Source organism: Procambarus clarkii, chromosome 54, assembly GCF_040958095.1.
Source record: "Procambarus clarkii isolate CNS0578487 chromosome 54, FALCON_Pclarkii_2.0, whole genome shotgun sequence".
In the NCBI taxonomy this organism is placed as follows: domain Eukaryota; kingdom Metazoa; phylum Arthropoda; class Malacostraca; order Decapoda; family Cambaridae; genus Procambarus; species Procambarus clarkii.
This window is the reverse complement of record NC_091203.1, coordinates 11546928-11558144: the sequence shown is the minus strand read 5'-3', so window position 1 is coordinate 11558144 and position 11217 is coordinate 11546928. Positions and strand designations below refer to the sequence as shown.

General features: G+C 42.5%; 1 protein-coding gene across 2 annotated transcripts; it reads left to right on the top strand.

Moving 5' to 3' along the window:
- Positions 1–655: 655 nt before the first annotated feature.
- LOC123771297 (uncharacterized) lies at positions 656–7209 on the top strand. Of its 2 annotated transcripts, none has more exons than XM_069305107.1 (5): positions 656–772; positions 6390–6431; positions 6504–6587; positions 6668–6961; positions 7039–7209. In XM_069305107.1, the coding sequence occupies exons 2-5, from the start codon at positions 6390–6392 to the stop codon at positions 7150–7152; spliced, it is 534 nt and encodes a 177-aa protein (XP_069161208.1). In that variant the 5' UTR covers positions 656–772; the 3' UTR covers positions 7153–7209. The 2 variants fall into 2 exon arrangements, with proteins under 2 accessions (XP_069161208.1, XP_069161209.1); XM_069305108.1 differs by having other exon boundaries at positions 690–790.
- The last annotated feature ends 4008 nt before the right edge of the window (positions 7210–11217 follow it).

Here is an 11217-nt window from a genome sequence, read left to right as displayed (position 1 = left end):
TGTTATGTGTGGTGTAACCGCTGTGTTCGGAATGAACCGGGGTTCAGTGTCACGACACTTATACTTATTTATTATATTCACTGTTATTCAACGTTTGTTTCAACTTAAGATTTATTTTTATTACTAATTTCATATTGTTAAATCATGTAAATATTAGAGCCATGTGTGTCACACGATTTTGTATCATACAATTATTATTGTTAGCAAGGAAAACTAAAATAAAATGTAATAAAATATACAAACCCATTTTAGGCTTTTGCTCAAACCTCCAAAAATAATAATTTAAGCCCACAGTGTTATTTCTCAATATGTAAGTGTAGACCTTGGTTGGTAAATATATACCTTTTAGGCCTACGGTGTTAGAATTACTCATAATCAAATAACTACCCAGATATTATAAGACAAAAGAAAATATTGTAAGCACAACTAATATTTTGGCTAATAATCAGTAACACAATAGAAAGCCTGCAAATAAATTAATATTTTAATATAATTATAAAATAGGAACAAAGAGAGTTAGTGAAAATTATTAAAATAAATACTGAAGCTCAGTGAGTCTTATCATCATTTTGCTCCACAGAGAGCGTAGCTGACGGTTTAGTCAATAGATGGCGCTGTTATAGTGGTCTTGGCAGCTTTTGTGGGGAACTTTCTACCTTTCCCATAAAGTGTTTGGTGTTGAGTCAACGAGGTGCCCGGCCCGCCGTTAACCCTCAGTCATTCCACTGTTGTCTGTGTGGTACCTTCTCTCACACTTTAAGTGTTGTTAAAGGTTGGTTTTAAGTGAAATGTAAGATTGAGTTTATTACTGATATAGTTTTTATTGTAATTGGTAGTTTAATACATATTAATTTTATTGTTATTGGTTAAAAGTAGTATATTATTAATAATTAATTTGTATGCTTAGGACATTATCCAGGATATCTTATTAGTGATGTTGAAAGAATACGGTAGAAACATCTAATAGGTGGAGATTCGTCGGATCCTTAAATTTAGTGATATTATATTCGTTTAATGGAATATTTTAGGCTTGACCAATACTAGGCTTATATGTATAAAATGAAGTATTTTAAGCGTGGTATACTTGACTATACCCCGGACTTGGTCTGCAACATAAAGTGAAATCTATTTATAAAGTAGTAATGCTTTAAGAAAAATACTTATGGAATTACCTTCAGTAATTTAATTATGTAACTAAAATATCTCCTTTGTTATGAAGACCTGAAATATCTTTAGTCAGTTCATGATGGCCTGTTTAATCAAATGATTGTGCTTCAAATATCCATTATATTAAGTTCAACTCCTTAATTGAATGAAAATTCTATAGTATTACGCTTCACAAATTATAGCCTCGGCAGTTAATAATTGAATTGAAGCTTTTTATTTTTTATTTTTTTTTAATATACCAAAGTATGCTTTAACTACTAGCAGTACGTGGCCATGCGTTGCTGTGACTCGGCAACCTTCCCTGTCCCTTTGTCCTCCCCACCATTCCCCACTCTTGTCCGATGCCTTTCCAAATGGTCTGATGTTCCCATCACTAAAATATAAGTTAAATGAAATATGAAGAAAATAAACATTAACTATACTCGCGAAATAAACGGTATGGTAAATACTGAATTCAAACACAAATCACACAAAATAAATTAAAAAATAAATGAAAAAGATGTATCAAATCAATGGGAAACAGAGGGAACCAACATATTTAGTATAGCAAGTGTTCTTGCATGCAACAGGTGCAGTTTGTGAAGAAAAGCATAGTTTTACCGGTCACGGGTGTGGCATCTATACTTTTACTTATTAAATGAACGGTATGGTAAACACGCCCAGATTCCAACACAATGTCGCACAAAAGATAAATAAAATATCAAAGTGTAATGAATACTTCAAATTAATAATTTTATAAATAAAAAGTTAGTCAATCTATAAAATTTTGATCAATGCAATCGGACACATTGAAATGCAATTCGTGACATTTAGTGTAGCATGAATGCTGCTGTTATGTGTAACTGATAGTGACATTCTTCAAAAACGCATGTTTTTACCAGTTGCAGGGGTGGCATCTATATAGTAGGTATATAGATGCGCCTATTCTAATGCAACATTGTCAAAATTTCAAAGCAATCGGTAAAGAACTCTCGGAGATTAGCGAATTTAAACATTTCCATTTTTATTTGTATAGATTTAGCATTGGCAGGCATTATTCAAAGGTTAACAATCTTTATAAAAATGTTCGTTTCTTCAAAATCTCTAATCGCCGAAAGTACTGCACAGATTGCTTTGAAAATTTTCAAAAAACGTTTAGTTCGCATCAGAGCAGGTTTCAGTATATATACTATAGATGTCACGTTTGTGACTGTAAAAAAAAAATTCTTTGTTTTTTCATTTGGGGGGAAATCTTAAAAACCTCTTCACCAATTGCTTTCAAATTTTAACATTCCATTCAAATGGGTGTCTTTTTATATATTTCCTACCTGTACCCGCCACTCGTTGCTGTGGCTCGGTCTTCTTATATGGAAAAGTGTACGTTTCTAACATGTTTAATTTCATAATGCTTGTGGGTATACTATATTTTTACTTGTTCCATTATCAGTAGAGATAGATTGTCTGGTTTCTAGACTCTAGAACACGCAACATATAATTGTCCTTTATGAGAAGCCTTCCGTGTCTAGATATAAACTGCACAATTCTGAAGATTGGCCCTGAACTTTGTTGATGGTGATTACAAACGACAGTCGAATTAAGTTTCAATATCTTAAATTGAAATGACATATCTGTTGGAATGGAAGGAATGCGAGGAATGAGGACCTCTTCACCTTTGAAAGGTACTGTAAAGATTGTTGCTTCTACGACGTTGCTGATTATAATTTTTTTTTACTGAAAGGCGCGTGCAGTTGTAAAGCTTCAGTTGATTGATATTTCACATGAAAATTGGCACGCAGATTTTGCATTGCCGTACGCGTGATGGTATCCCTGATAGTGAATTCAAAAATTGTTGGATAACTAACTGCTTCAAGTGTCGACGGACTTGTATCGAGGAATTACAGGTAATGTTTGCCTAAAATCTCCTGCAAGAAATATTAAAGTTCCCAAATTGGTCTGTTTCAATGCAAATCTTGTAATGATCGAGAGACTGTCTAAAGATTTTCTGTGGGCCATTATGCATTCATCCTAAAAGGTTTACATTTCTGCAATAGTTTACCCATGCCGGATGCTTTGGAAATGTTGCCCGTGGGCATTTCAATGAATTGCATGTTCAATAGCAATTTCGAAGTAGCAGTTCTTCCTCTTGGTAACAATGTCGTAGCTATTCCGGATGATGCAAGAGCTAGGGTTATGACATTTTGGGATCTAAATCCTGCTGGAATAAATCTAATTAGGAAGGATTTACAGTTCCTCCTGGCGCACCCAAGATGTCTCCAAACTCTTTATTGACAGTTTTAATTATTTGATTGTAAATGCTTTTTCGCTCGAGCGTTAGCTTAAGAATATTTGATTGCACACATAACGGATCACTGGTGTTGTGATCTTGTTCACGACGCAATTCTACATCGAACGAAACGGTAGTATAGTCGGTAATGGTACTTCGAATTGATTAAGAACTTTGTTCGTGATTTCTAAGCACAAATCTTCACTCGTTATCAATGCTTCGTTTTCGATTTTTACTGTGAAATCAATGTTCATATTTGATTTTTCCTTCATATTCGATCAATATTTTCAGCCATGTGCGATTTATTTCTCCCATAACTGTTGGAGATGGAAAGCCGGTGGTCAATGATTGCAAACAATGCACGAATTAAATTTGGATGTTACGTGTTGGACGCGTCATTAATGCATACATCCCAGTGTTGGTCGTTCTTCAATAAATTCGGAGCATGACATGCACTACGGAAATTGGCATGTGTTTCGCTGTTGACAAATCTCAATGGCTGTAAAGAAGTTGGTCCGGGCATTTTTACCAACAGCATGTGAAGAAGCATTCATCTTAATTAGGATGCACAGTGTAGTCTGTCTATCTTAGTTTATTTGAATATGCCAGGTTGTCCGTCGACAACCTGGTCGACGGTCTCCTGGTTTCTGTCGTTCAAATGATTTTCTAGACATCCCATGTGTAATACGTATGCACTTCAGAGCAGTGTTTTTGCAAATTCATCATTTTGATATAACGTTAAGAGAGCAGTTTACGTCGTAGCCGGTGGATTCATGGCTGTTGTACATTTGAAAGTGTAAAATAAACGTGTAGTCCATTTTCTTTTTCAAAACCAACATTATACTTACGAACTATTTAAATTCAAACGCAGATAAATAGACACGGCTCAATTTCGCCACCAATTGCACTAAAAAATATGAAGTTAAAAGAAATGAAAAACAATGAAAAAAGAAACAAATAAGCTACTCGCAAAATGAACGGTATGGTAAACTCGGATCAATCCCAACGCAACGTCACGCAAAGTAATTAAATAAAAATGAAAATAAATCTATCTACGAAAATTCAATATCAATACAATTGGAAACATTGAAATGGAATCGAAACATATTTTGTATATAGTGTTGCTCTAACGTGCAAGAGATGGCGCTTTTAAAAAAAAACTCTTACCTGTTACAGGCGTTTCATGTAAATAGTAAATCTATAAAAACACGCACGTACTAGAATGGAACGTGGTTTCAAAATTTCAAAGCAATTGTGGAAGAACTTTCAGATTACAGCATGCTGCTCTTACATCCTACAGATGGTGCTGTTTTTCCAACTTTTTTTTTTTTTGTCATGGGCGAGACATGTATATAAAAACACTCGCCTATTTGAATGCAATGTTGTCAAAATTTCAAAGCAATCGGTAAAGAGATTTCAAAGATTTCCCTCTCATTGGGAAAACAGATTTTCAAAATAAAAGCGTGTTTTATCCCATCAGACATGACATCTATATAGTATGTATATAAAAACCTGGTCGGATGCAAAAGAAAATTTGTATGAAAATTTAAAGGCAATCGGTGAACTTTCAGAGAGTAGAGATTTTGAACAAACGAACATTTATATTTTTATTTAGATACCGCCCCTGTGACAGGTAAAAGCATTTCATAGTTTTTGAAAAACGGCGCCATCTGTTGCACATAATGGCAACATGCACACTACACTAGATGTCGAGAATTGCCTTTCAATGTTTTGGATTGCATTGATAAATTTTATTTTCATAGATTTCAATTAATTTAATTATTAGTTATTGTGACAGTGTGGGAATTGAGCTGTTTACCCTTCAGTTCATTTCCTAAGTATAGATGCCACATGTGACAGGTAAAGCTTTTTCTTGGAAAAAAAGTGCCATCTGTTGAATGTAAGAGCAACACAAATGCTTAACTAAATGTTAAAATTCAATTTCAATGTTTCTGATTGCACTGATAATTTGAATTTTCCTAGATTTTGATGTATTTTGATTTAATTATTTTGTATGAATTGCATTGGAATTGGTCTGTTTACTAGACCGCTCATTTCATGCGAATACTTTATTTTTATATCTTCATTAAATTTGTTACTACTTCTTTCAGTGATGGGAACATCAGACCACTTGATGTTCCCAATTTTCTTATGTGAACGTCAGACCATTTGGAAAGGCTTCGGACGAGAGTGGGGGATGATGACAGAAGTGAGATGGTGCGAGGGATGAGGGGACAGGAGTTTGGGATTGTGGGGATGGGGGAATGGAGAAGAGTGGGGAGGACAGAGGGACACGGGAGTGGGGCATGGTGGGAAGGAAGAGGGGATGGAGTGGGGAATGGTTGGGTGGCCAAGGGGAGGGGGCAATTTGACAGGTAAGGTTGCTGAGCCACAGCAACGCGTGGCCGGGTACTGCTAGTTAAACATAACTAATTCAATAGTTATTACCAAGGCTTCTAAAGATATCTAAATGGGACGTTAGTTTGTACCTACACTTCAGGTTATGTTATTAATAGAACTGAATACTTATATTTGCCTAATTCAAATTATGAATTTTAATAAACTAGACTTTAAACATGGTTTCATGCTTTTATATATCTAATGTGGGAAGTGTGCCTGGGAGTTCATAAATTGCTTAACAGTAAAAGTCTCTTAGAATTGTCTAATGTTGAAGCACCTAGATAGCTTGCCTTATGGACGCCTCGGTGTCCCATAATCTTCCCCAAACTACCTTCCCAACCATCTTTATTGTCCGGCTTCAAAAATCTTGATTTAACTAAAATTGCTGTACTAGTGACAAATTCCAGACATGCCTCTCGTTGTCAGTTATTGATGAACTTCTCGGTGTTATAACGTCAGTTATGTTAAATTCAGAAGTAAAACTGATGACTTTTGATCATGGTGGTTAATGAGACTATTGTAACTTTTGATTAAAAACTACATTTTTTTTTCTGTACAGATGGCGGTATTTGCTCTACTCTTCCTCGGTTGTATCGCCCAGGTAATTACTATATTATACCGTATTCTCAAATAATGAAACAATTGTAGGAGACTAATAATTGCTCCCCAACAGATCCAGGGTCAGGCGTACCAACCTTACGGCACCCACGCGCCCCTGCCAGTCGTCACCCCCACAACCTCCACCATCACCACTGAGGTTGGTAACAATGACATAACCCTTCTTAACCAACCTGTCATATATACATTAACACTTCGTAATGGTGTGTAATATTGCAGACTACCTTGACCCACACTCTGCGGGAGACTACAACCTCTGACGTCTGGGTTACTGAGCAGACAGCGATCACCCTGACAGTCACCCAGACCACCACCCAATGGGAGTTTGTTCCCCAGCAGCCACAGACGGTGACCTCTGTGATAAGGGTCACCTCCACACCGGTAGTGTTGGTGACGGCTACGGTGGGGGTCTACCCAGTGAGCACAATGGTCTCCGTCTACAGTCAATTCGTCACCACAACAGATACTGTTAAATACTGGCAGACCATCACCCACGTGGCTGTCACTCACGAGGTAACTATGTAGTCTTGAACTTGTGCAAGTGTTCTCTACATTTATTACACAAACGTCAATAATGTTTGTAATTACAGATCCAGACGGTCCCTGTGGTATCTACACAAGAACTTGTGCAGGATATAGTAACTACCATTACGCAAATAGTAACTACTACGGTTACTTCCACCACCGCCAGATACTATGCTTAAAGATGGATTATAGATAATTGGCACAAAGTATTGTAATAAACATTTTAAAACGGTAAAGTGTTTTGTCTAATAGAAAGTGTTTGGATTTGAATTCAAAGTGAAATAAAATCTTTGATTAGTTGTATTAGTAGTAGACTCCTTCGTAACTATGGAATACCTCTGGTTACTATTCGTCAAATTACTAGAAGCAATGGCGTCTTTAAGTTTCCTCTTGAACCTCTTCCCTCCCCATAACTTTCTGGCACATTCCCCCTCCCCATCCGGCCCGTTGGCGTCGTGAGGGGGCTTGGTGGACGGCTGCCGGAGTGTGATGCTCCTTGGGACAGTCCTCTGTCCTTTTCTAGCCTTGTGCTCCTGCTGCCGTCCTCTCCAATTCGGCTGGGCATCTTTTCCTTTTCCTTCTGTTTCGTTTTTCTCCCCCCTCTTCTCCTATCTGCTTGCCGTTTTCTGCCGACCTTTTGCTCGTTCTGGTTCTTCCCTTGGACTTCTTCTATTTTGACGCCCGGGTGCTTGAGGAGGCATACTCTTGCACCCGTAGAACTGTAGTACCCGACGTCTCGAGCGAGGGGAACCTTTTATTGTCAATCCCCCTTTCGTCGCTGAACCCGATCTCGACGGACTGACGGTTCTTAAGGTGGCGTTTGTGGGGCGTATACTCACGACGCACCCCTAGGGGGCCCCAGCGTGATCAGCGATAGCTTCCTGTTGGGTGTCCTGCCTCTAATTGTGGCTCCATGGTGGGTATGGGGGCACATTCGTGGATGAATTTGTCACTTTTCGTCTCTATGTCGTTGAATGTTTCCGTTGTACCCTCTCAGGCTCGTGGGGTGGGCGACCAAGCCCCCGAGTCGGCCTGTATTGGAAGACCAGGCTCTGTAGCTCCCGCTGCGTTGGGCCCCGACCTTGCTCCTCCTTTGACCGTCCTGACTTCTTCCCCCAGCTCCCCTCCCTCCTCTGAGGTTGGGTCGAGCCTCCAGCCCCCGGTGGTGACCACTTCGTCCCCTGGTGTGGCTAAGTCTTTCGTTGTGACTACTGCGCCTTTTGACCCCTCTCTCTCTAGGGGGTTCTCAACGCCATTCGCGCTCCAACCGCACTCGCTCGATTCCTTCCCGTGCTGATGCGTATCAGGCCTTGTTTGGTCCTGCTTCATGGGCCAAATACTTTGATCTCCTCCCTCTTGATTCTGCGCCTCCTGACGATTTCTCCCTCCATCGGCATCTTGTAGATTCCGTGGATGCGTGTGTTACTTTCAACCCCACTCGTCTCGGTACACGTGTCGTTGCTGCTCCTTCTCAGGATGCGGCTTCCCGCTTGGCTGCCTTATCTTGCCTTGGCGAGATCCCTGTTCGGGTCTCCAAGAACGTTCAGATGAATTCCAGTGTTGGCACTATTCTCCTCCCACCCCATGTTGCAACCGGTGTTCGGAATCTGCAGGATTGCCACGATGATATTCGGCATATCCTTGATGCCCAAGGCCATTCTGTCCTCCAGGTTGACTCGTTTACTCGTCCCCCTCGTGGTCGTCGACGTCAACCCCTTCGCGTTGTGAAGATCACCTTTGATGGTAGGACCCTTCCATCCTCTGTCATTCTTGCTGGTGCTAGGTGCTCTGTCCAGGAGTATATTCCTTCTCCTCGACTTTGTAATAAGTGCTGGAGGTTTGGGCATGGTGCCCTCCGCTGCTCTGGGACTGTCTCTCTCTGTCCTTTGTGTGGGAGTGAAGGTCACTCTAAGTCGGAGTGCACTTCTCCCCAAGCTCGCTGCCTCAACTGCGGTGAGGCCCATCCTACGTTCTCCCGTGCCTGTGTCCATTACAAGCTTGAGGCGGCCGTCCTTAACCTGAAGCACCGGGAGCGTTTGTCTTTTCCTGAGGCGAGGCGCCAGGTTCGCCGGCTCCCGCCTTATACTAACATCTCTTATGCTCGCGTGTTGCGCTCTTCCTCTCCTCGTCCTTCCCCCCCTTCCTCAGACTCTCAACCGTTTCCGGGCCTTGGACCCTGATACGCCCGCTGCCCCCTCCTCTGTTCCTTTGAGTTCTTTCCCGAGGGGTCCCCCTCCTGGTCCTCTGTCTGGGGTTCCCCTTCTTTCCACCCGGTCTGTCATGTCTCCTGTGTCTTCTTCCTCGTCCCCCTCCGATCCTCCTTCCCATCCTCTTCCTCCATCTCTCGGCTCTCCCCGCCGCCTGTCGGTGCAGGCGGATGTCCATCGCTCTCCTAACGGCCGTCGTGTGTGCTCTCGTTCGGCTTCTCCTGTTGAGACACTGGAATCCGTTGCCCGGTACGTAGTTGCTGGGACACCTGTCTCTTTAAGTCAGAAGCGTAAGCCTGGCTCCTCTCCTTCCTCTTCCCCGGCGGGTAAGAAGGCTTCGCTTTCTTCCTTAGCTCCTACTTCTGGCTCTGTTGCTCCTTCCCCTCCCGTTTCAGTGGTTGCACCCCCTGTTCCTGCTGTGGAGGTTTCTTTGGCCCCTGCTTCCCTTTCGGTTGCTGCTCTTGCTGGGGTGCGCTCCCCTCTTTCTACTCCCCCTCATCCTACTGCTGTCCTTGACCGCTCCTCTCCGTTGTCTCCTCCTCTTCCTCCTCCTCCTCCAGACCCCGCCCGCCCACCTCTGATCTGTTCTCCCGTTTCCTTCCCTCCGTCTTTGCTCAGTTTACCCATGCCCCCTAACCCTGACTTTGCTGACCCTGATCCCGACCCTGATATTCTTTAACGTGCTCTGTCGCTCTTTCGCCTTTGTTTCTTCCTTGTTCTCTGTTTTTGTCCTTTCTCTTCCCGTCGTTGTCCATTCTTCAATGGAACGTTCGAGGTTATTACGCCAATTTCCTCGAACTCCAACTTCTGATTTCGCGGTTTTCGCCCCTTTGTGTCTGTCTCCAGGAGCCAATGCTTGGTGCTGGTCGTTTTCGTGGCTATTCCTTTCTCTCTTCCCCCCCCCCCCCAGCCATTGCTGGGGCTTCTAATTCTTCTGCTCTCTTGATTCGTGCAGATGTTCCCTTTGTTCCTTTACTTTTTCCTTCGCCTCTCCATTGTTCTGCTGCTCGTATCTTTGTGGGGAAATGGTACACAGTTTGTTCCATTTATCTCCCCCCGAGTGTCCCGCTCTCTCTTCCTGATTTGAAACACCACCTAGACTCCTTGCCGGAGCCTGTGCTCCTGCTGGGTGACTTCAATTGTCGTCATTCTCTTTGGGGTGACGTTCTGACGAATACCCGGGGTCGCCTCCTTGAGCCGTTTCTCCTATCTTCTTCCCTGTCTCTTCTGAATTCTGGTGAGCCTACTCATTTGGACTCTCGGACTCGCACCCTTTCTTGTCTTGATCTTTCTCTCTGCTCTTCTTCTCTTTACTTAGATTTTACGTGGCAGGTTCTTGATGACCTCCATGGAAGTGATCATTTCCCCATCCTTGTTTCCTTTTTCTCTTTTCGCCCTTCCCTCTCTTTCCCTAGGTGGCAGTTTGCTAAGGCAGACTGGACCCTATTTACCCTCAGTGCTGCTCTCTCTGACCTCTCCCTTCTGCCTCTCTCGCACGCTCTCCTCCTTTTTCATGACACTGTCTTCATCGCTGCCCTCCGCTCTATTCCTCGCTCTTCCTCTCGGGGTCCGCGGAAGTGCGTTCCCTGGTGGAATGCGGACTGTGCTCGGGCTGTCCGCTGTAAGCGTGCAGCCTGGAAGAGGCACCGCCGTAGGCAGACGACCGATTCTTTTCTTTTCTTTCGGAAAGCGAGTGCGGTGGCCCGTAGGGCCATCCGTATGGCTAAACGTGAATGTTGGGCATCTTATGTCTCAACACTTACGTCCGAAACCTCTCTGGCCCAGATCTGGAAGCGTATCCGCAAGATAGCGGGTAAGTTCGTTCCCGATGTTTCACCGGTCCTTCACCTCCATGATACTCTTGTGGCGGACCCGTTGCAGGTCGCTTCCGAACTGGGTTCCCACTTTTCTTCTGTTAGCTCTGGTCTTCATCTTCCCCAATCTTTCCTTCTTCGTAAACCTGTCCTTGAGTCTCGTCCTTTAGATTTCTGCACTCATCTTCAGCTTCCCTATAATGATCCCTTCTCTCTCTCTGAA